The 25,248-nt window shown below is 40.5% G+C and overlaps 3 protein-coding genes across 3 annotated transcripts; 2 read left to right on the top strand and 1 right to left on the bottom strand.

Annotated features, from left to right (window-relative positions):
• Positions 1 to 2,557: 2,557 nt before the first annotated feature.
• On the bottom strand, positions 2,558 to 5,107 carry mAcon2 (Mitochondrial aconitase 2). Its single transcript, XM_036818805.3, has one exon. The coding sequence runs from the start codon at positions 5,009 to 5,011 to the stop codon at positions 2,660 to 2,662; it is 2,352 nt and encodes a 783-aa protein (XP_036674700.3). The 5' UTR covers positions 5,012 to 5,107; the 3' UTR covers positions 2,558 to 2,659.
• Positions 5,108 to 14,219: 9,112 nt separating this feature from the next.
• On the top strand, positions 14,220 to 16,113 carry Ugt35C1 (UDP-glycosyltransferase family 35 member C1). Its single transcript, XM_017069506.4, has 2 exons — positions 14,220 to 14,505; positions 14,703 to 16,113. Exons 1-2 carry the CDS (start codon positions 14,259 to 14,261, stop codon positions 16,007 to 16,009), a joined length of 1,554 nt encoding a protein of 517 aa, XP_016924995.4. The 5' UTR covers positions 14,220 to 14,258; the 3' UTR covers positions 16,010 to 16,113.
• A 4,408-nt stretch (positions 16,114 to 20,521) lies between these two features.
• Positions 20,522 to 23,181, top strand: LOC118877699 (uncharacterized). Its single transcript, XM_036817548.3, has 2 exons — positions 20,522 to 21,880; positions 21,958 to 23,181. The coding sequence occupies exons 1-2, from the start codon at positions 20,810 to 20,812 to the stop codon at positions 21,964 to 21,966; spliced, it is 1,080 nt and encodes a 359-aa protein (XP_036673443.3). The 5' UTR covers positions 20,522 to 20,809; the 3' UTR covers positions 21,967 to 23,181.
• Positions 23,182 to 25,248: the final 2,067 nt, after the last annotated feature.

Genomic DNA, 25,248 nt, shown 5'->3' with positions numbered 1-25,248 from the left:
ATTTTCTAAATCTTAAACATTTTCCTACCATTTACATTTTTCTCCATCATTCTTACGTTTTAACAGGCAAACTGACAAACTTGCAAAAAATGTCGGTTCAATTGAAAAATCCATTATTACCCAGCCAAGCAAAAGGAAAATGGAAAAATACATGTTTGTGTATCATAAAAATATCTAGAATGTTTCCGTTTTCGTCGCTGTATATCAATGAACTCGTTGTTGCTGTGTCTACGCATTGACAAAACATTTTCGAAAAAGCAATTAAAATTTTAATAAAATAAACTAAGCAAGGAACCGGAATACCAAGAGTGGGGAGTGGGAAATATGGTATTGTAGGGGGGGTTCCCACGATGCAATAGATGGCATTAAAAATCCATACAAAAGATAAACACATTTTTCAGCTAGCTCAGGGCAGGATATACATATACACACATATAGCTGACAAATATCGAAGAGGAGAGCATGCAGAAAAGATTAAATTCACTTAAGTGCAAAGTATGCAAATGACAAACTGTGCGAAAGAGATGGGGATAGGGCTCAAAGAGAGAGACGGGAACAGAGACCAAGACATATATGAAGTGCCTGGCAAGCCGAACACACGCAACCACATGCCTGCATTTGAAGCTAGAAATATTGTAAATTCAAATTGAAATGCATGTGTGACATTTGCCATGCACTGGCCCACTCTGGAAAGAGACTGGTAGCTATGGGAGCGAAAGAGACGCAGGGACTGGGACGGAAGGAGATCCAGCCGATACAGAGATACAAATGCTTGTGGCAGCCGAGATACAAAGGAGTCCTGTCCCGAGCTCTGGCAAAATTGAATGCAATTTGACAAAAATCATAGTCTATAATTTCGGGCCGCCAGCTTAGCTGACTTCTTACCAACTGGACCTCTCTTTGGACCCCGTCTCCTATCCCATATCCCCCCGTTGCACATACACATCCTACCATTACGAGTTAATAATTGAACATTTTCGGTTTTAGGCCGAGCTAAATTGCTATCATTTTTTGTTGGCCTTTTTGATTGGGGTTGTGGCTTCTTTTAGGTGAACAGTGCGTTTTATTATAACAATGCAGTTCTATAAAATAAATCTTATTAAATTAATAGCAGCTCAGATAACCATATGTAACCTTTATTTGGTAACATTGCTTTATAAAAAAGATTTTCTCATCTATTTCATTTTTTACTGATGCATGCAATCTGTTTTAGGTCTCAGCAATTATGAGTTAGGAAATGTTTATTATTACAATGTTGGTAATCAGACTAGTAAATCTGGTAAGTATATAATAGTTCTCATTAAAAACACGCGAGGTTTTGAATCTATGGCAAATAGTTAACACGTTGGTAGCAGATTTTAGGTACTCCGTTAATTGGATGGAATTTTTATTTAATTTTTTAAATTGCACAACCATGTTTCGCTTTATTAATTTATAAATATTACACAAAATGCTGTATTTTATTAATGATGCTTTCCGTTCCTTGGGAACGTAATGTAAATATTGATTTTTGAGAGTTCTTCCCGCAACCTTTGTGAACTGCAATGTAAGGTGGCCCCTTAACTGCTGCCATATAGTGCCGGAACGCACTGTCTTGCCACATGCACCACATTCATGACCCGCTCATTCAGTCGGAGGCTGTGCAAATATTGCCGCAAAAAGCAGAGGCAGTTCGCAGAGCGAGAAGGATACAGATATATATAGACATTTTTGTATTTGCTCGTTGAACTTGTGCACTGTGGCTCCTATATCTCTCTGCCTGTCTCTTTCGCTTTCCCCATATCGGTCCCTTTCGCTCCGTGGCCAACACTCCTCTTATGTCTCTTTCCCTGGCTGCTCGCTCTGTCTCCCTCTTTCAGGATTTTGTGAATGACTTTTTGGCACTAATTAAAAGTAGCAAATAATTTTCTATGCCAACTCACATACGCCCGCCCACACACACAAGCACACACACTTACGCACGCAAGCAGGAAAGAGAGGGAAAATGCAAATATGGCACGGCCTCTGCTCGGAAAAACCCCCTTTTGAGCCCCTTGAGCCACCCGCCCCTGTGACAATGACAATGCATGTGACAGTTTCGGTTGGCACCGTTGATAAGCGTCGCTTATTGTCCCACCGCCCCACTTTGCACCACCCATTTATAGCACCCAACCATTTCAGTTGACAAAAAAGTTACCCAGCTTAAGTCGGAAAATTTATTATTATTTTTCTGCATTGCAGGCTGGGTGCAATTTTAAATGGATTTTAATTAGTTTTGAATTATTTCGGCTTTTGGTTTAGTTTTTCGGCATTTCATGTGCCATTTTGGCGTTAAAGTTTGCCCCATTATAGTATCCTGCGGTTTATGTAAAGTTGAGTTATTTTAGGAATAATTGTTTAAGTGGATACTTTTTTGTCAGACATCAAAAAAGAATTATTTGAGTTTGAACAAAATGTGTGTCACAGAGAAAAATATTCCAACTTTTAGCTGATAATTACGCTTATAAGTTTAAAAAAGGTCTTGAAAAGAGAGTTGATGGAAATATGTAAACAAAGTTTAAATTAATATATGATCACTACTTTAATGTTCAAAATATGCTCATGCTCATATCATAAGACTAAATAACGTATAAATTTAGTTAAAATAATATTCTTATAGAATCTACCAGGCAGATGGAAACTATTTCTTGTCACCACCTTTGGCAGCCAGCTCTTTCATGAGATTCAAGGCACTGCCGGCCTGGAACCACTTGATCTGCTGCTCATTGAGGGTGTGGTTCAACTGGATTTTATCGGAACTACCATTATTCTTGATCTCACAATCCACAGGTTTGCCTGGTGCCAGGTCCTTGAGGTTCAGCAGAGAGATCTTGCTCGATGGCTGGATTTTGTCGTAGTCCCCGGGATTGGCGAAAGTCAGGGCGAGCATGCCCTGTTTCTTGAGATTGGTCTCGTGGATCCGGGCAAATGACTTCACAATGATGGCCACACCACCCAAGTGACGGGGTTCCAGAGCGGCATGCTCCCTGGAGGATCCTTCGCCATAGTTTTCCTCACCCACAGCGCACCACCTCAGCTTGTTGGCCTTGTAATCCCGGGCTACAGCTGGAACGGCATCAAATTGCCCGGATTTTTGGTTCTTCACCTTGTTCATCTCATTATTCTCGGCATTGGTGGCTCCAATGAACATATTGTTGGATATATTATCCAAATGACCGCGATACTTCAGCCAAGGGCCAGCTGCACTAATATGATCCGTTGTGCACTTTCCCTTGATTTTGATCAGAACAAGCAGATCAATATAGTCCTTGCCATCCCATTTTTCGAAGGGTTCCAGCATTTGCAGACGGTCAGACTTGGGATCCACATTGACCTTGATATCGTCACCTTTCTCGGGGGGAGCCTGGTAGGTGTCCTCGCCGGGATCGAAACCCTTAGCAGGAAGTTCCTTGGCGGTTGGGGCCTTGAGTTTGAAAAGTTTTCCATCCGTACCCTCAAGTTCGTCTGTCAAGGGATTGAAATCCAAACGCCCGGCGATGGATAAAGCCGTAACCATTTCCGGACTGGTAACAAAACAATGTGTGGCCGGATTGGCGTCATTGCGGCCGGTGAAGTTGCGATTGTAGGAGGTGACAATGGTGTTCTTTTCCCCCATTTTCACATCCTTGCGATCCCATTGTCCAATGCAGGGACCACAGGCATTTGCCAGCACGGTTCCACCGAACTTTTCCAGGACATCAATGAAGCCATCTCTCGCTATGGTGGCTCGAACTTGTTCGGATCCCGGGGTAACATTGAAGGGAACACAGGACCCCAAGCCATGACTCAGAGCATCATTGGCAATGCTCACACATCGTCCCATATCCTCGTACGAGGAATTTGTGCAGGAACCAATCAGAGCCACTTTGATATCCATTGGATAGCCATTCTTCTCAGAGTTCTCACCCAGTTTGCTAATGGGATGGGCCAAATCAGGTGTAAATGGCCCATTAACCAGGGGTTCCAGTGTGTCCAAGTTGATCTCGATCACCTTGTCGTACTTGCAGCCCTTGTCCGGTGTCAGGAGATCTTTATTCATCAAGGCCTCTTCGGCGATTTTTTCACGTCCCGTGGCACGCAAATATGAGACCATGCGATCGTTGAAGGGGAAAATCGATGTAGTGGCTCCGATCTCAGCACCCATATTGGTAATGGTTGCCATGCCAGTGCAGGAAATGGACTCCACACCAGGTCCATGGTACTCAACAATGGCACCAGTGCCTCCTTTGACGGTCAGAATCTCCGCCACCTTTAGAATGATATCCTTTGGCGAGGTCCAGCCACTGATCTTTCCCGTGAGATGACAGCCAATCACGGTTGGGCACTTGAGTTCCCAGGGAATATTGGCCATCACATCGACGGCATCGGCACCACCGACTCCAATGCAAAGACAACCTAAACCACCACCATTTGGTGTATGAGAATCGGTACCGATCATCAGGAGACCGGGAAAGGCATAGTTCTCCAAAATGATCTGATGGATAATACCGCTGCCAGGCTTCCAGAAACCCAAGTTATATTTCGCGCACGCCGAGGATAGGAATTCAAACACCTCTTTGTTGAGATCCTTTGCTCTGGCCAAATCCTTTTTGCCATCTATTTGTGCCTCAATTAAGTGATCACAGTGCACTGTGGATGGTACAGCAACCTTTTTCAAGCCCGATGAGATGAACTGGAGCAATGTCATCTGGGCAGTGGCATCCTGTAGGGCAACGCGATCGGGACGCAATCTCAGATAGGACTTGCCTCGAACGATTTCCTGTGTATCCGGCTGATCCAGATGTGAATATAACACCTTTTCCGACAAAGTCAGCGGTCCTTTCAGCTTGTTTTTGACGCATTCTAGAGTCTCCTTCAACTTCTTATAGGGCAATGGAATTCCACAGTCGAAATTCGACATCGATACTTTATCACATCGTGGAAACTGCGCCGTGTGAAACTTTCGCATCATAGATCCTGCCAAACTTATGTACCTTTGCGTTTGTTTAGACATTTCAATGTATGTTTGTAATTGGTTTCTAATTAAGTTGGTTTTAAAAAAACTGTTCGTGTCGTTGGATTCAGGGAGTATTATTGTCGAGTGTTAAAAATAGACTGCTCTGATCGATATTTTTGGCTAATATTAAGAAAGCTTGCTTCGGGTACAATGAAAAACTTATTCATATAAATGTATAAGTGGTTCGCTTTTCCATTTATTTATTGCTTAGCTTAATTAATACTTCACCCAATTTCTGTTTGAACTTGAAATACTAATATAGTGCAACCAGGCCACTTACGATTTAATTAATTTTTGCAATAAAATGGAATCCAACTAACTGCATGCCTCGACAGGCCTAATCGTAGATATTAATTAAACAGACCTCCACACCTTAGGCAGCCTTATACTCATATTTATTGGGTTAGCTCTTTGTGCCGAGCGTATTTGATGCGAGCCAACAGTTGCAGATGCAAAGTGGCATCCAAAGGGCGAGGTGAGTGGGCACGTCAACGGAATTGATGTTGCAAGTGAATCAGGGTCTTGGGCTGGGGGAAAGAGGAGGTTTTGTCGGTTGGAGGCTGGCAGGAGGAGCCATCGATGGCATAGGCCAAGTGACAGACAACTAGAGACGAGACGACGAGGACGACCAGCAAACTGGTCGGCTGACAAACAGAAGGACATCCCAGGATGCCTGGATGCAGGGATGACGGGATGCCAGGATGCGAGCTGGCTACAAAAGTGTCAACTGCAAGTGAGTGTGACGGTGGGCACTGCATCCTCCTGTGATTGTGTTTGGTTTGCTTGCAGCGTGTCATAATGGGTGATGTGGGATGTGGATGTGGGCCAGGGGACAGGATACGGGAGATGGGAGACGGGAGACAGGAGACATTGGTAGTTGGCCGCACCACATTCAATTGAAATCGACGTGCCTGTTGGCCACAATGCCATTGACGATCCTGCCGCTGCTCGCGGTTGTTCCTCGCTACCGATGGCTCCTGGCCATGCCGGATGGTAATGGTAATGTCCTGGCCTTCCCTCTACTCTCCAACCTCCTCCCATTGCACCCACATAAGTAGGCGGCGTAACGATGCCAAAAATTGATTGGCAACTACTTGGCACACACTCTCGACCGCAAAACTTTTTCTCCACTGTCACTGGCACTTTAGACTTAAAATTATGAGTTCCGGCAGATTCAAATCTTCGACACCTTCCTGGCCTATATTTTGATAATATATATCTAAAAAATATTACGTTTAGTCAAGGTTTTAAACATTTAAACATTACACAATAGATCTCTTATATCCAGATAGTATTTAGTAACTTAAAAACTTAAAATATAAATTATATTTAATTTTTGAGTTTTAGTATTAATTACAAAAAAAGTAAATATTATTTTTTATATATTTTGAGGACCCTAAGGCATTCATCATAGAAAGTTTTCCATTTTTCCCAGAGTGCAGCCACTTTCCATAGATTGTGGGCCCAGCGAACGTTGATTATTAATCTGTATAATTGATGGATTGCTGCTTGTTCCGCTTTCAGCAACATCGAATTGCATATTCGAAACTATACTATCCGTCCATCCATTTAGCTCAGCGTTCTCTTTCACTCTGGTGAAGCGCGTTGGGTCAATTTGATTGGGGGGAGGGGGGTGCCGAAAATGTCAAGGTTGTGCAAATTTCATCCCAAACACATGGTCATTCAGTTTTGTGCGCTGTCATTTGCCATCGCATATTAGATTCGCAATCTCCTGCCACCGTTACCCGCTGGTCATCATTTGCTCCTCTCCCAGAAAGGAAAAATGCAATTAGCTTAAATATATTTGAGTTTCTCCATTGGCCTTGGCCGGCAAATCGTCCCAGTCAAAGTGTTTGCCCCGACAATTCTCATTCGCTTGCGCTTAAATTATAGCATTTGAAGTATTAAACTTTCGCCATAAATAATGGAAACTTATTGCCAGCGATTGGGAAAAAGATGTAATAGCACCTAAGCTATTCTTTGAAAAGAAGCGAGAGGTGCCCTAACAATTTATTGGATTTATCTACTCTTTGGATCGCTAATCAAGTTTATTTTAATAAAATATAAATCTTTAGCCTTAAATTTTGACAAATGGCTTAGCTTAATAAATATATTTTTGGTTATATATCTTTAAAAAATCATAAATTTTTATCTTAGAAATAAAGCAGCTACCTCATAATATTATGATGTTCAGGGCAATACTCACTTTGCAATGAAGAATATCCCACATAACCGGCACGCTTCGAAGTTTTAGCTGCTGCTGCTTTTTATACTTTAGTGACTTGATGTCTGATTGGGCGAATGCCCGAAAATTGCCGTCTAAATTTATGTACTGCCCGGGGAAAGGGAGAAAATGTGGGCGAAGGAACTATGGCCATATGTACGTATATATTTAGGGCTGATCTGGGGAATCGGGAGACAGTGGAGTAGTGCAGTAGTAGGTGTGGCTACTGTGGTGTCGGTGGCCAAAGTTGCAACAAAACTGAAACTTTGGACTGGCAAAAATTTTTAATCCTCGCTTTCTTCTTCTCCTTTTATTATTCCCCACTTTTTCCAGATTTTTTGTTCGAATCTTTTTGCCCTGGTCTGGGATGTGGGTGGGTATGGGTTTTACCATCCACTGGCGAACAATACGTTGGTTGTTTTTGCAGTGAGCTCCGCTTCGGCACAGCTTGCGGTAAAACTTTTCAATAATATTCCCAAAAGTCCAGTCCATACGCCGATGAACAGGAAGGCGAGAGACACCGGAGTGCCAGTGGCAGTGGCAGCGGAAGTGCCGCCGTAGTTCGCCATCTAGCCCGGGATAGCACATAGCACATAGCACAGTTTTTGGCGCACTGGCAGCAATATTGCAATAATACCCGAAAAAAACAGGGCACTTTTGGCAGCCGGTTCCCAGAACTGGTTCCACTTGGTTAGCTTCAATTCGACATTTATTAACATTTTTTGAATGGTCCTAAATGACCGACAAAGAGTATTTATACAAGGGCGAATAACTAAGTGCAGTAATTATTTGTGTAATGTAATTAATGTGTATTAAAAAATAAGTAAACCATAATAAATCTGCCTATCCAATCGAATGCGTTTCCGGGAATAGCCGGTCATGGGACTCTGGCTTTGTTTTAGCGCGCCAAGCAGACAAATTCAGCATTTCCTGCACACGTGGCTTTGGCGATTTCCTTTTGTGCAAACATATTTTACCGCAATTGCGGCACATACTCGTACACCGAGTTTCAGGGCGCCATTGAGGCATAAGTAAGCGAGTCCCAGTCCCCATTCCCCATTCCCCATTCCCCATTCCCCAAGCCCGATCCGGTCTGGTTCCCTTGTCGCCAGGACCTGGGTCCCAGTACCCAGGATCCCCTGACCACTTCAATGAATGGGCTCCCTCGTCCATGTCCCATTCATATATATAAATATGGATTTTTGTCGTGCGTCTAAGCCATAAGTTGACCGCTTTTCCGCCCGCCTCGCCCCCTTTATAAGCCCTCTTGGCTATCCATTCATAAGCTCAATTCAGGCGCAAGCCGAGCTCAGGCAATTTTTTGCTTTTATATTTGCACTGGGAATAAAATAGGGTTTTAAAATATCGTGAACCCTTGCACTTGTACCTTTTTTCATTGGTTTCTAAAAACAAGAAAAGGGATCTTAAAACCTTAAATTTATATTAGAAATATTGCGTATATTAAGGTGCTCTAGAGTTTAATAGCAACTTAGAAATGAAATGTAGTTTTAGGGATGCTTTCCTGTTAGGACTAATCATAGGGAAACATATATGTCTTTATGTTTTTAGTGAAAAACTTTTAACAGATCCATTGTTTTAGTTAGATTTAAAATACTATTAAGGATAGAAAGAAATGTTTTTATAGTCGATCCCATAACGGAGATATAGAATTTATTAGAACTGCCTAAGAAATGTTTCCTGGTAGCAGTGTAGCTTAGCTCTTTTGTTTCTCATTTACTGCACGTTATTTGCCTTTCATACCACCGCACCGCCGCCGCCTTCATCGCTCAATGATGGCGCTTCCATTGGGAGCCAACCTGGTGCACCTGGTTCACCTGGTTTACCTCCAGGTGCAACAGCTTCCCGTTCCCGCCTCCCGCGCCATGATCCCGGCTCAGTTACTGCGTCGCTTTTGTCTGCATTGTTTCAGTCAATAGACGCATTTGTGCGGGTCAGTTTGGCAAAAAGAAAGCCATGTCCGAGAGCCCAACCGAAAACCCCCCATTCGCCGTGCCCCTCTGTGCTCGTTTTTTTACCCCTGGCGTTTGCTGGCCGCACATAATTAGATTTAATTTGCAGCACGGTACGATCCAAGTTTAGAGTCAACTTCTACTTTGCATGCAATTTTAATGCATAAATTATGCTCAACAACGACGCAATTTAGTGGCATAAACCTGGCAGCTTAATCCGCTGGTGAGTGTGCGTGTGTGCATAAAGTTGGACCTTTAAATTCTGGTTAATGAGTTGTAGTTTATAATGGATTACAGCCATCATCCTTGGCTTTGGCTCATGGATTTGAGGGTATTTGGATTAACTTTAAAGGGGAAGATGGAAAATATAAATGACATTACATATTCATGATATACAAAGCTTTTTACAATGGTCTAAGTATTTTTTATAAAAATATTCTAAAGACCTCAAGCTTTAGTGCGCTTTTCTTTCCTTTGTTTCCCTCTTAGCTGCATAAATCAGTAAAAATCAACCCGATTACTTAAGCCCCACTCAACCATAACCGAATCCATAAAGAAACCCCATTCGTACACCTCTTTACGACTCACTTAAACAACCTTTTTCGCCACTTTAAAGACCAGAGTGAGAATTTATAGACCCATCCATTTTCCATTTAATTTAGAGGGCATCATAATGCCAGCCATCGCGGCTAAACGATAAACCCTCTTGGCTTCCTCGGCTTCTATATTAATATGTACACAATAATTATTCCCCGGATGGATTACAATGTGAACTTGGCCAGGAGCAGCTGGCTGGAAACGCAAAGCAAACGGAACATGGAAAAAATTGTTGAACTGTGTGGCGTAATGTTGTTGAACTCCCCGAGAGGTTTGAAATAGTAGCTTGGATCCTGGAGGTCGGAGGTCGTCGGGCAGGGGCAGTCAAGCGCAGCGAAATGGACACGAAACAATGCCTGGCCACTGACCATCTGACCCACTGGTCGGCAAACCACCGCGGTGGTCTTATGGACTACTTAGACCATTGTTTCTTTTTACCTTGAGACCGAAGAATTCATGCATTCGTTGTTTACTTGTGGGCACCAGGTTCTCGGGCCATCCAAACACACGCACTTAATTAAGGGAAAACTATTTCTTTTTCTTTATTTCCTGAACTTTCAGTTCACGCCCCACACTTTTTCAATTTCCTGTCACTGACTTCAAAAATAGTGTAGCATACTCTTAGATGTCCTTGCCAGCAACAGATACCAGATTATTTCGGGTGTGAGATGAAAGCGAAAAGATTTGGAAGGGAGATGATGTGTTGATAATAAAGCAAGAATAGTGGTAAGGATATAATATAGTACTGCCGTTATTAAATTAAGCTATCCCTATTAAGTTGTAATTTTTCTTCGATTAGACCTATAAACTGGAGGTCTCAGTAAACAATAATAGAAAAAGGTCACACTCCAGAATCAAGCTTTCAAAGATCTTTACATCTTTTCCTTAAACTTTTTTTTATCTCCACTTTAATGCACTCTTCATTACATATTTATTTCGCATAGGGCAAGCAAACTTCGAATCCAAACCTCATAACATCGCCATTTGCTTTTCTGCTGCAGATATTTTCTTAGAGCCAACCGGAAATTGTGCTTATGCGATTGCACAAGTTCTCATCGAAATCCGGACGAGGTCAGTACGTCGAAAAGGAAGATAAAAAAGATGTGAAAAAGTTGTCGAATGGGGGAAAGCCCCAAAGAAAACGGGGACTTCAACTTCACTCTGGAGCTGAGCTCTAGACAATGCAGTGTAATTTGCTGAAATGTTAAACAAAACGTAATAACTGGAAGTTGACAAAGTCGATGGTACACAGAGAAAAAACAAGTGTTTTATATTGCAAAGAAGAAAAATTATTTCTTAAATGTATGTAACTACAATTTAAGAGAACCATGCTGTCTGTTACAACTTATTGAGATGCAAATACCATTTAAGGAAAGTTAAGAACTTTTCTTCCAGCGCATCCATGCGTTCCTTTTTTGCCTCGTTCCAGATTTTTCCGATCTCTTGTGTTTTTGCCCTGCTCTTGGTTCTTTTCAGCAGCAATAAAAGTCGATTGTCAACGTTGACTGGCATTCTTCGAGCGAGTGAGTGTGTAGCGAGTTTTCAGCCTTGTATCCTGCAAAGATTCAACTTGGTTCTGGCCAAGTGATTTTCAGGTATGCCGGAGCAACATAGCCGAACTCCAGTTCTTGTGCCCATCACTTAACATTCTCTAATGTCCCCAGTCTGCAAGAGTGAATGGATATGGATAGAAGACCTGGGATAGTGTGGGGCAGACGGAAACTATGCAGAAATCAAAATGCTTCATAAAACGGAAATGAAAACAAATGAAAAATGATTTTTACTTATGGGCAAATTGTTCCGCAGCTCATGCAATCTCAATGCCTGGACTCAGCCATTGTTGCACGTGCACCAAGTGCTTGTTGCGAATAAATTGCATTTGCACTTTAAGCATCGTCAATGTGGCAGCTGTTGCTACTCGTCCTCCTTCAGCTCTCCGGATAATTCCTTTCATCCTTGGTAGTAATGTAGACATGTGTGTGGGTTGTTTGTAGGTGGGCAAAAATACACGACAAGGTAATCCTGATTAATGTTGTTCAGGCTGTGTTCCACTGACGAGACGAGTCGAGTCGAATAAAGGCCAAGAGCATTTAGTGCACAAAAGAGATAAAGCCAGGTTTTTTCAGCCAGCATCCGAGCAGTTAAGATTTTGTTCTTTTAGTGTGACAGCTTAAGTACTAATTTATCGCTTTCTGAGATAGGAAAACTACAATGCATTTCAGGAATTTGGCCAGTGATTTGTATGATATGAAGTGCACTGAAATAAATGATTGGTTATAAAAAAAATACAAAATTGGCTAAAGGTAAAAGTTTTAACAGGAAATATTCAAGTTAGAAATAAGGAGAAAAGAGCATTTAATTAAATAATCTTAAGGGAAAATAAAAATCATACTAGGAAATACTTAACATACTGTTGAACTGGAAATGCTCTCCAGTTTTATATGCAAAGTTGTTTGCATTACACTTGACCATTAAGATGGGACCTCTTCTCACGGAAATCCTTTGGAAAGTGAACAGCCTGTTGACCTTTTCTTAACCCCGGATCAGTTGTTGACTCACAACGAACTTGAACCGACCCCTTCCACTCCAAGTTGATGATGAACCAATACAATAGGGTGCCAGAAACCACAAGATGGCCCACTTGTGGAGCTCTCGCCTTACACATGCCTTTTATTAAAAAATTTAAATTGCTAACCAAAGAGAGCAAACAAAAAAGGTGGGACTTTCGTTTCCCCTATCTGGTGCCTTTTTTGGTATCATTTTTTTGTAGCTAAAATAATCAGGCAACTTAATTGAATCAAGTTGCAAAGCGATCCGGGGCGGACCAAACGAAAAGCCCCATAATAAACGGCCAAAGAAAAGGCCACAGAAACGAGGGGTTTTGGAGACGGGACCCACAAAAAAATGGAGAAAAGATGGTTTGGGTTGGATGAAAGGAGTAAACAAGGGCTAAGGAGTGAAAATGTGCGCAAGAAAGCAAATAAATTGAAGTGAAAACAAATAGCCCGGGATGTGGTGGTCCTGATGGGGGGTTAAAAAGGGGTTTTCCCATCGAGGTGGTTGAGAGGTTTCGGAAGGGACCGACGGACACACCTTCAAAGGGCCCCCCAATAACAACTTCACCTTATTTATAAATTAACAGTAACAATTTTTCCCGCCGGACATACACTTAAAAATTTTCTTGCATAAAAGTTTAATATTTTCTTGCCCACTCAGTTTCCCTTTTCTCAAATTTTTTTTTGTACTTTCCTGCTGTTTTCATTCAGCTTATTTCCATTCTTGTTGTTCTTTGTCTGGCTGTGTGTGTGTGTGTGTGCTTTGTTCCGGGAAAAAAGGAAGCTCCGGACAAGGTCCTTTGCCGTCGCTTAAGCAAATAATTTCTTTTCTTAGGCAGCGCTTTGGCTTTTATGCTCCGCCGAGTTCCGCCTCCACCGGCGAAAATTCCCAGCTGGCCAGCTGCATTGGTCCTTGTTTTGAGCCCGGTTCTCGTCCTTTGGCTCTGCTCCCTGTTGTGCGTTTTGTTTTTAGTTGCCTCCGCCGCTTGTTTGGCCTGCACTTCTCACGCACATTCTTCGGGGAATTTGCCTAGCACTCAGTACAACGGATTCCGCTCCACGGGAAGATCTTTAAAAGCCTCTTGGGAGTTGGACAACTTTAAGTAGTTTGCAGAGGGACTAATATCGAAACAGGAACCAAAGTGGTACGACCCTATGTAATACCTTAGAAAGGATTTTTTTTGTAAATACAAATTTGTTATTGTTTTTAGTTAACTTTAGTTTTAAGTGGTTGGTTGGACCATCATATTTTAGTAACACCCTTATATTTAAAACGAAAATGCTCCTGAATTATTAAAAAACTTTACTTGAAGAAGATAATATCAGTAGATAGTATTACATTCAAAGCATTATTAAATTGTCATTGTTTTATCTTTGTGTGAAGCACTTTGATTCACATTCCACGAAACAGTATAAAATGTTCAAAAACCTGTGGTAGCGGCACGTTCCGGAATCTTTGAGACCAAACCAAGAACTTTTACCGGAGCTATAGTTCTATCACGTACCGGAAATGTATTAATAAAATCTACGACGCCAAACACATTTGGCAATAATTAAACAAAATGTGAAATAGTTTGCTGGCCCTGCTGAAAAATGCTATTTCATCAGCAAACCTGAGGAACCTATAAAGATAATATGGGTGAGGCGATAGCCAGAGGAATGAAAAGTCTAACTTGGACTACCCTAACCTAGGAATCGCCATCGTAATTCTAATCTCTCCTCTCCAACCGGCAAACGACTATGAAAATGCAAAAGTTAAAGCCCTTCATCAGCATGATTGAGCTCTATTTGCTGCTCGAAAAGCTCGCTCATTCGCTATCAGCAAAAGCTTAGCATATATATAGAGAAACTTGACCGATCTTCTCAATTAGTCGTTGCTAGAGACTCGTTCAGTAAACATGAGATTATTGCCTGTGATCGCGTTCGTGTTTTGCGCTTTGAGCGCCAAACCGCTCGAAACGGAAAGTGCCAAGATCTTGGCCACCCTGCCATTTCCGGGTCGGTCTCAGTACATATTTATGGAGAACTACCTAAAGGCCCTGGCCGCAAAGGGTCACCAGGTGACCGTGATAAACGCCTTCAAGAACAAGGCAACGCCAAACATGCGCTTTATCGAGATTCCAAAAGTGCACGAGTTTTCTGATGGTGTGTATTATAATTTATGGTTTATTTGAAAATTGATAGATTATAAAGATTATAATGTATTTACTCATAACAATGAAACACATTTACTAGATGTGAATATCAAATATTAATGTATTATAATATCAATGTCTCAAAAGTATGTTCCAATATTTGAAAAACACATTAATAATATTTCTTTAAAAACTTGTAACCTTTAGAAATGATGAGTCTTCTGAATGTCCCCTTGTTGTGGCAGCAACTAAATGCATTGGATTACATTATAACAAAGTTCACCGAAGTCACTCTGGATGACGAGGGTGTCCAGAAGCTGCTGAACTCGGGGGAAACTTTCGATCTGGTCCTAGCCGAGATGATCCAAATGGAACCGCTGTATGCCTTCGCCCAGCATTTCAATGCCACTCTGATTGGTTTCTCAAGCTTCGGAACAGACAGAAGGATTGATGAGGCTGTAGGCAATATATCACCAATTTCCTTTAACCCATTGGTGACCTCACCACGCACTGATCGAATGACCTTCGTGGAACGCTTGGAAAATCACTATGAAGTTCTTGTGGAGGATATCCACCGGATTGTGGTTCATCTGCCAAATATGCAGAAGGTGTTCAAAAAGTATTTCCCGAATGCAAAGAAAACCATGGAGGAGGTCATGGATAGTTTTTCTTTGATTCTGCTGGGTCAGCACTTTTCTTTGAGCTATCCGCGACCCTATATGCCCAATATGATAGAGGTCGGCGGAATGCAAATCTCGCACAAGCCGAAACCCCTGCCAGAGGACATTAAGCAGTTCATTGAGGGTTCGCCAAATGGTGTTATCTACTTCTCCATGGGTTCCAATGTGAAGAGCAAAGATCTGCCACAGGAAACACGGGATATACTTTTGAAAACCTTTGCCAAACTGAAACAAAGAGTGTTGTGGAAATTCGAAGACGATGAAATGCCGGGAAAGCCAGCAAATGTGCTGATCAAGAAATGGTATCCCCAGCCAGATATTCTGGCCCATCCGAATGTAAAGTTGTTCATCACCCATGGTGGCCTGCTGAGCACCACGGAGAGTGTTTACTTTGGAAAACCCGTGCTGGGATTGCCGTGCTTCTATGATCAGCATATGAATGTGCAGCGTGCCCAGCGAATGGGATTCGGTTTGGGTTTGGATCTGAATAATCTGAAGCAAGAGGAACTGGAAAAAGCAATCCAAACGCTGCTCAACGATCCGAGTTATGCAATGGCATCGAATGCCATTTCAGAACGGTATCGTGATCAGCCGGAATCGGCTCTCGAACGAGCTGTCTGGTGGACGGAATACGTTATTAGGCATAAGGGTGCTCCCCACCTTCGATCAGCCGCCCGAGATCTTAACTTTATTCAACTGCACAGCTTGGATACATTTGCTGTGCTCTTGGGAGTACCTATACTAGTCATCTTGGTTCTCCTAAAGTTATCTTGCAAATTATTGGGCGGAAAGAAACAAAAGTGCCCGCATGCTGATAAGCTCAAGAAACAGTAGAGGCTTTGTCTATATGTTTGTTGTTTACAGTCCTAAGTACCTAGTTGTCTTACCAGCCTTATCTGATAATACGATTGTTGAAATTATATTTTTTATTGCTCAAATGTTGTTTGTTTTTTCAAAGGTATGACGTTTTATTAACGAATAGCTGGGGAACACCAGCCCCTGTTGGTCTGTTGTTATCAACATCAGCTGTGTGTGGGGTTTTGTTTGAGTTTGCTTCTGATAACACTCAGCTGAAAACAGGTTTTTATTTACAAAGTGGGTATGGAAAATATTGTACGACTTAATTGTCTAATCAATGTGATAAGATACTCGTTCGTTTTAATCCAATAATTTATTTTGTTGTGAAATTTTTTTAAATACCTAATATGATTTATTACAGCTGTAAATAAAAGTCTATTTATCAGTTTCATATAGGTCACACTTCTAAAAACTAGCGCAGTTTTTCTTTGTAATAAAGCTGACCTAATCAAACTTATCTTTCTCTATATTACTTTTTCTCTAATACTAAATAGCTTAGTTTTTATGCACTGCACATATATCTCTGTTTTATTTATTCCGTTCATGTAAGCAATTGTTATAATTTTTTTTTTGCATACAAATTATATCTATTCAATTAAAAAAGAACTATATAGAACGTGGTTTGGAACTACAGCTTTTTAATAGAACTAGTACGTCCCACATGACGTATATATGCGACATTAATCAAATTGGCATTGAAAATTGTTTTTTCTATTCCACTCGCGTCTCTTTCACTTTATTAACACCCTCTCGGTGCTTGATTAAATGAAAGGCATTTAAGTAAATTTATTTTTGAAACGCCGTCACCGCCCCCAGTGCCCTTTTCCCAAGCCACGCCCACTCCCAAGAACTTTGGCCAAAGTACACAAAAATTACCGAGTTAAAAATATCGTTGGGAAAAAAAACTTTATCTTAATTGCGGGTTACTTTTTTTCGACTGGACTGCAGGCAACCTGGTCGGAATGAAAGAGAGGGTCTGCCGGGCGGTACGAGGGGAGTCCGGCGGAAAAAGTGAACCCAAATTTGTGTCCGTTGCTAGCACCAGGACACGCCCTAAATCTCTGGCTTTTTATCAACTTCAACTTGAAACGAAATTCAAATGTTTCGCTCGTTTTTCTCGGCCTGCAAATGCGATTCGGCTCCGGCTGTTGCCCCTAACAACTGGGAAAATGGGTGGTGGGGTGAAAACTGAAGTGAAAAAAAGCGATTCACATACGCACTCAGGAAAATTATGCGTTTTCACAAGTTCAAGAAATATTTTAAAGTTTCTTACCAATCTACAAGTAATTATTTGCAATAAATGAATACTACGTACCTAGTTGTGGAGTTTTTAGGATGAATCTTTATATATTCAGGTTCTTATCAGATTAATTTAACTAAACTAGTAATTCAAAAAGCCTTTCTCCCAGATTGAAAAGTAACCCACCTCCCCATATATTTTACTTGAGGTCCGCCAATAAACTAATTATATATAATTTATGCTTCCGTAATTATTATTTCCTTACCCCTTATTGTACTGTTCTTTATTATTAAAACGAGGGTTATTATCTTATATGATTATACACATCAAGTAATGAAACTATAATATGAGGCAAGACCACAAATAACATTTTTAATGCAATACAAAATCTAAGCCAAATTCTGTTTGAATTTCTTCGAGTGCAGCCACACATACGCAAAAAGGAAACCTGTCCCCAGCCACTTTGCACTAAGTACTCACACAAAATTCCGTTTGAAGTTTTTGGGTGCCGGTGCCTGGGTGCCTGGGTTCCTGGGCTCTCGGCCATGGCAGCACCTGTACAGTGGGCCCTCGGCACTCACCCTTTTCTACACGAATACTCGGCTACACGTGCACAGTCAGCGGGCCATCGCTGCTCGGCTTGTAAATTGTATCCGTTTCAGGCACATAAATTGTTGTCAACTTCCGTTGGCTGCGACAACGTCGCCGCCACTGACCACTTCTGTGTCCAGCGCTTCACCTGCTCCACTCCGCCGGGGGAACCATCGACCCCCAGGAACCCCTTTGCCCGAACTGGTTACGCCAGCGTATGGCCAGCTTTGACTTGAGAGCATACGCCAGGGCAATGGCGTTTGTCTTTCTCCCGTTTTTAGGGCCCTTGATTAGGGCATTGCGATTTTATCTCTACATTTGTAGAGCCATAGATGGATATTATTGGAAATGGCTTATTATAAGAAAATATCTTAGAACATATGTATTTAGGCAATAACCTTTAAATTGTTCAATATAATAAACCCAATCTATAAACATAGTTACAAATTATACAAATATACTATCTTCACATCTTTAGAGCTGTAGATCCAATTTAAGGAAAAATAAAAATACTACAAAAATACTATATCTATACATTTGTAGAGCTGTAAAGGAAAATAAGGAACGGCATCGTTGAAATAACAAGGTAATTTAGGAAAAAATTTAAACAGTTTTCAATATAATAAACCCAATCTATCAACTGTTCTAAAACAAAAAAATAAAAAAATAACTAAAATGAAGAGAACAATATTTTAAAATGTAATTCAGAATATTGTACATATGATTATTCTTTAAAATCTCAAGGAAGGTGTGATTTAAGGAATGCATCGTTAGATTGCTTAGAGTGTTTTATGCTTCGCCATAGGAAGGATACCATTTCCCTCATGATTGTCTTTTTTTGTCTGTTAGTTCAGCTTGGGCCAACTTTGGCTGTCCATGTTTTTTACCTGGCTTGGCCCTCGTTGGGTGTTTTTTGCGCTCTTTGCTGCTACTCGATGCAGCTTCCAACTCCAACGTAATTGAATTTTTAATCTCGTTTATAGTCAAGTGATCTCTGGCATACACTCCCGGTGTACAACTGCGCATATTTTACGTGCCCGGTGCTTTGGTAGCTGCTTTCTGCTAACTGCCGTCTTGTCCTGTTCCTGTTCCTGATGTTCCAGGTCCTGGTCCTCCCGAATAACAGGGGTCAAATACACTGGGCAAATAAAGTTAAGAGGAGGCGGGGACATTGCCTCATAATGAGTGGACGTCGTTATGCTAAATAGTTTGGGCCAAAAAATGGCAACTTTTTTTCCGCCCATACCGTCCCGTCCAGAAATTGCGGGTTAATATGCACACCGAATTGCATATTCAACTTTTCGGGTATGTAATAAAGTAGATCTCAAACAATGCTCTGTCTGCGGGCGAGGCGACACAAAAGGACCTCAAACAAGAGCTTGGCCCTCGAAAAGTCCGCAATGCAAATGTTGTAATGGAGTTAGACGAAAATCCCGCTTAATAGTACTACCACACCGCAAAACTAAAGTCGGTCTTGAGAGGGTTACGAAATCGTTGATTTTGGCGAGCTGTTTGCGGTGGAATCATGACGTGTCAAAGGCGAGTAACGTGTGCATCATTAACTGGCTTACGTGACGACTGCTGCGTTCAATTAAGGCTTAATTATAAGCACTACCCGTCGAGGTCCTAGTTGCCTACTTTCAGCTGCGACACAGTTTTCTACGCCCAATTATCGGGTCGCAGTTTCACGATTCGATAACGCATGATGGCAGATTAAGTGCAAAGATTACCTCCTTAAGAATTTTTGGAATACGTTACCTTGAACTCTTGGATATATATATATTTTAAAAACTGTTTTAGATTTGGAGTCAAAAGTAGCAAAGGTTTTAGTTAGAAGGAGTACTAACAACTGATTGTAAAGGTAGGTTAGTCTAAGTCTCTCAAGACTATACAACTAATTAATGCAAAAGTAATGGCCTAAAAACTTAAGGCCTGCGAACAGGGTTCAAACATTAAATGCAATTAATTGGCTAACAATAAAGTTCATTAGTCCATCTGCAGCATGATAAACATTTTCAGGTTCTGGTCCTACAAACTCCCTTCGAACTTGGAGTGGCACACATTGTTGCAGGTCGTCGTCAGGATCGAGGAATACAATTCGGGCTGTGACCGTTCCGAAATACTGGCAAAATAATTATGCTGGTCGCCACGGCAATGGATGCAGCAGTGACCAGCCATTAGCAAACACGGTCTAAGCATTAATTAAATATTAACCAAAGCAGACATGAAGGCCTCGGTGGAAGGCCATTGTTGGGTGCATCGGTTTGCCCTCGCCATACCCATATCCATCCTACAACCACTTGCCCCTTGTTATGTCACTGTTATTGTTGCATTTGGCAATTGTTTGATTTTCATTAAAACCACTCAACCGAGTTGCTTATCTTAATTATGAGATTTTGCCATAATATTTGCATTAGATGGGAGCCAATGCAACTGCTAAACAGCAACTGCAACTGCATAATGCGGCAATGCATCTCAGCTGCTAAAGTACAACCACTCGTACCTCATCTTGGCACTGCGAAAAAGACTTATGAAATATAAGTAAGGGACTTGTAAAAGACTTTTTATCTTAAATAAAATATATGATTTGTTAGCAGTGTATTAGAGAGGTTCATAGAATAAGCTGTATGCCGATGACTATTTACTATTAATATCGTTTACATGCTAACTTCCGCATTTATGTACCAATTCCGATATTCCGATTCAATGTAAAACTAAGTTAAGCTAATATATTATGATAAGGATATTGAAAAGAGCGGAGAACGGTCACACTGCGATATAAGAGAGCTAGCGAGCACATGTGTAAATTTAAGCCAATATAAAACAGACAAATAAAAAGTGAAACAGAACGGCAATAACAACTTCAGAAGTGGGATTGACACCTTTTTTTTAAACACCCGCCTACATTTCTGGTTATCTGAGGACACACAGTTTTTTTTTCTGAAATGGACAAGAAACAAATTGTTGAGTGGCTACAAGCCAATGAAATCTTGTTCCCAGCAAGTGCAACTTTAAGGCAATTGCGCAAGCTTGCGTTGGATGCCGGGTGCCAAGAAGCGGCTGATATCCCGGAAAACACATTGGAGGAAGAAGACGCCAAAATTGATATACTAAGTCAAGGAACCGCTAGCGAAGACATACACATACACACATTGGAAGAAGAAGAAGCATTGCTTGACGCCGCCATAAGGGTGGCTGAAAAGAAAAAGATATTGGCCGGATTGATGCAAAACAACAACAAGACGACAGATGACATTAGAATGGTAAAGCAGCTCATGGTCCCGTTTTCTGCCACTGAAAATGAGGAAGCTCTTAAGTGGATTTTGGATTTTGAGAGAATCTGCAGAGATGTTAATGAGTGTAAAAACTTTCAATTGCGCTGCGTACGAATGCTTATGAAACCGGGCACAGATGCGGACTTGTTTGTGCGTGTTGACCGATCGAGTACTTACGACGAATTTAAGAAAAACTTTATAGAAACATTTGGTCATGGCAGTTCAACTGCTGATATTGTATTGCTGTTAAAGGAAACCATTTTTAACCCTGCGAAGAACACCGTTATGGGATACATACTTCTTATGGAGGAAATTGCTATGCGTGCTAACATCGACGAAAAATTGACAGTCCAGTTCATCATTGATGGTTTTCGTGATCGTTCAGCCAATATCGCCCTATTGTACACAGCTACAACAATCGGACAATTGAAAGAGTTGGCTCGGAAGTATGCAAGTCTAAGTAAGAAGTCGCACAATTTTTCCCACCGTGCAGAAAGTTCTGGAAATGAGCGGAACACAATCCGCTGCTATAATTGTTCCGCTTATGGGCATTACGCTTCGTCGTGTACTGCGTCGAAACGCGAGAAGGGGTCCTGTTTCCGTTGTGGATCCCTCCAACATATGCTGAAGGATTGTCAACAGAAGCCTACAATTAATCCGCGGATGGTGGGCGCAGCCAACAACCAGCCGATTCGAGATGACGAAGAGGGGCACAATATGTTTATTCCGATTGTTAACCAGGTAGGAGTATATTTTTACACTGATTGTCAACAGAAGCCTAACGTAACCTTACTTTCTGCCATGTTTGATACGGGAAGCGCCATTAATTTAATTCAGCACGCTGCGATTCCTTAGAGTAACTTTAGCGATGTATTGTTTCCGACGGACTACTGTGGAGTTAATGGATTTAAAATTAAAACTTTCGGGAAAATATTTGTTAGACTTATTTTTCAAAACAGAGAAGAAGAAATTTCATTTTTTGTTGTACCCAACAACTATGTTGCAACTAATGTTCTTTTAGGACGTAAGTTTTTGGAAAAATTTGGAATAAAATTGATTTTTAAGGATAAGATAAAAGAAATTGTAGAATTGCATTTATTTAAGAATATTGAAGCATATCGAGACAGTGAACCATTGAAGAGTTTAGTGAATATTGAAGCATATCGAGACAGTGAACCATTGAAGAGTTTAGTGAATATTGAAGCATATCGAGACAGTGAATCATTGAATAGATTGAACATTGACAGTGAACCATTGAAGAGTTTAGTGAATATTGAAACATATCGAGACAGTGACCCATTGAAAAGCAGTAGAAGATTTGAAGAATTATGTAATGAGAGTAAAATAGATAGTAATGATAGCATACCATACATATATAGTATTGATGTATTTAAGGATGATGAAAGTATTGACATTGACCCGAAGTTAAGCGATAAGGATAGGTGCGAACTAAATGAAATAATAAGATTAAATTACTTAAATTTATCCAACATCCCAGCTATCCAACATAGCTATGAAATGAGACTAAGACTTAAGTCGGAAGAGCCTGTACGATCTGTACCAAGAAGACTTTCATATCAGGAAAAGAAAGAAGTAGATTTAAAAATTGATGAGTTATTGAAAAAGGGATTCATAAGAGAAAGCAATTCGCCCTATAGTTCCGCTATTGTACTTGTTAAGAAAAAATCCGGAGAAAAGCGTATGTGTGTAGACTATAGACAACTTAATAAGATAACCATTCGTGATGGATACCCGCTTCCCCTCATAGATGACTGCTTAGAAAGATTAGAAGGAAACAAATATTTCACACTTTTAGATTTGAAAAGTGGATACCACCAAGTGAAAGTAGCAGAAAGTTCAGTGCAGTATACAGCTTTTGTAACACCCTCCGGTCAATATGAATACACAAGAATGCCTTTCGGACTCATGAATGCACCCGCAGTATTCATGAGATTTATTAACTTTATTCTGCAACCTTTGATTCGCGAAGGAAATGTAGTAGTCTATATCGACGATATTGCTATAGGTTCGAAGACATTGAATGAACATTATACGACGGTAGGAAGAGTTTTACGAATTTTAGCAGAGTACCGATTGGAAATTAAGGTAAGCAAATGCCAGTTCGCTTACGAAAGCATTGAATTTTTAGGGTACACACTCAGTGGAAAAGGAATCAGTCCAAATTATGAGCACACATCAACTATTAAACATCTTCCGATACCAAAAGATCGCCACGGAATGCAAAAATGCTTAGGATTATTTTCGTACTTTAGGAGATTTATTCCGGCATATTCAAAAATAGCGAAACCATTGCAAGAGCTCACAAAAGTAGGCGCTAAGTATGAACTCAGTGAAGATTGCATCAATATTTTTGAATATCTTCGGGAGAAATTAATTTCATTTCCTATACTATCTTTGTACAACCCGAACCGAGAAACTGAATTGCATTGCGACGCAAGTAGCGAGGGATTTGGTGGAATCTTATTGCAAAAACAGGATGATAGCAAGTTCCACCCAATAGCCTACTTTTCACAAAGAGCAACAAAATTAGAGGCAAGATATGAAAGCTTCAAATTGGAAACTTTAGCTGTAGTCTACTCATTACGAAAATTTAGAATATACCTAGAAGGAATTCCATTTAATATAGTGACAGATTGTAATGCAGTAGTATTATGTTTAGGAAAAGGACGCCTTAATTCAAGTATTGCCAGATGGGCCTTAGAGTTGGCCAATTATAATTATACCCTTAAGCATCGTAGTGGAAAATATATGACACATGTTGATACATTGAGTAGATACCCTTCAGCCTTAAATGAGAATTTTGAATATGAACCTGTAGTGAATATTCAGGGAAGAGACAACAAAGATCAAATAGTTTCAGTAATTGACAGTGACGACATTAATCTTCAGCTTCAGATAACGCAAAATAGGGATAGTATTATAGTAAAATTGAAAGAACAATTAGAACTTGGAATTGTGAAGAACTTTATATTGAATGATGGAATTGTTTATAGATTAGGTGAGAATGATATTGAACTGTTATATGTACCAGCTGAAATGGAATCCCATATAATTAGAAGAGTTCATGAAAATTTATGCCATTTAGGTACAGAGAAATGTTTAAAGGAAATAATGAGACATTATTGGTTTCCGAACATGAAATCTAAAATAGAAGCATTTATTGGAAATTGTTTAAACTGTATCATGTTTACGGTACCCACACATGCGAATAATCGAACACTACATAATATACCCAAGCGACCAATTCCTTTTGATACATTACATATAGATCATTTTGGACCATTGCCCTCAGTCATATCGAAAAAGAAACATTTGTTAGTAATTATTGATGGATTTACCAAATTCGTTAAATTGTTTCCGGTAAATTCAACGAGTACGAAAGAAGTTAACATTTGTTTTTCGAAATATTTTCAATATTACAGTCGACCACGTAGAATCGTAAGTGATAGAGGTACATGTTTCACGTCATTAGAATTTGCAAAATTTTTATTGGAAAATAATATCGAACACGTTAAGGTAGCAACTGCGTCACCTCAGGCGAACGGCCAGGTGGAGAGAGTAAATAGGACTGTAAAAGCGATGCTAGCCAAGATAACTGAACCAATTAAGCACGAGGATTGGAGCAAACTCTTAGTTAAGGCCGAATATGCCATTAATAATTCAATGCATTCAACTACGAAAGAATTACCCTCAGTGTTGTTATTTGGAGTTCAGCAGAGAGGTTGTAATATTGACGCATTAACAGAATACTTAGATGATAGAAATGATATACCACAGTGTGATTTAGTAAATGTTCGCAAAAACTCTTCAGATAAAATTGAACAGTGTCAGAAAAGAAGCAAGGAATATTTTCAGAAGAATCACAAAAATCATGTAGAATTCGCAGAAGGCGATTTTGTTGTAATGCGAAACATTGACACCACAATTGGTACAAATAAAAAATTTGTGCCAAAGTACAAAGGACCATACATCGTTAAAAAAGTTTTGCCAAACGATAGGTATGTTGTAAGTGATATTGAAAATTGTCAAATTAGCCAAATTCCCTATGATGGAATTGTAGAAGCATGTCGGTTGCGGAAATGGGCAGA

Source organism: Drosophila suzukii, chromosome 3 (genome assembly GCF_043229965.1).
Source record: "Drosophila suzukii chromosome 3, CBGP_Dsuzu_IsoJpt1.0, whole genome shotgun sequence".
In the NCBI taxonomy this organism is placed as follows: Eukaryota; Metazoa; Arthropoda; class Insecta; order Diptera; family Drosophilidae; genus Drosophila; species Drosophila suzukii.
Note: the sequence above shows the minus strand (reverse complement) of the source record. Positions and strands in the feature narration are given on the sequence as shown.

Coding starts and splice junctions, on each gene's coding strand:
- mAcon2 (XM_036818805.3), bottom strand. CDS start 5,011: ATGTCTAAACAAACGCAAAGGTACATAAGTTTGGCAGGATCTATGATG.
- Ugt35C1 (XM_017069506.4), top strand. CDS start 14,259: ATGAGATTATTGCCTGTGATCGCGTTCGTGTTTTGCGCTTTGAGCGCC. Junction 14,506..14,702: donor AGTGCACGAGTTTTCTGATG/GTGTGTATTATA, acceptor TGTAACCTTTAG/AAATGATGAGTCTTCTGAAT.
- LOC118877699 (XM_036817548.3), top strand. CDS start 20,810: ATGGACAAGAAACAAATTGTTGAGTGGCTACAAGCCAATGAAATCTTG.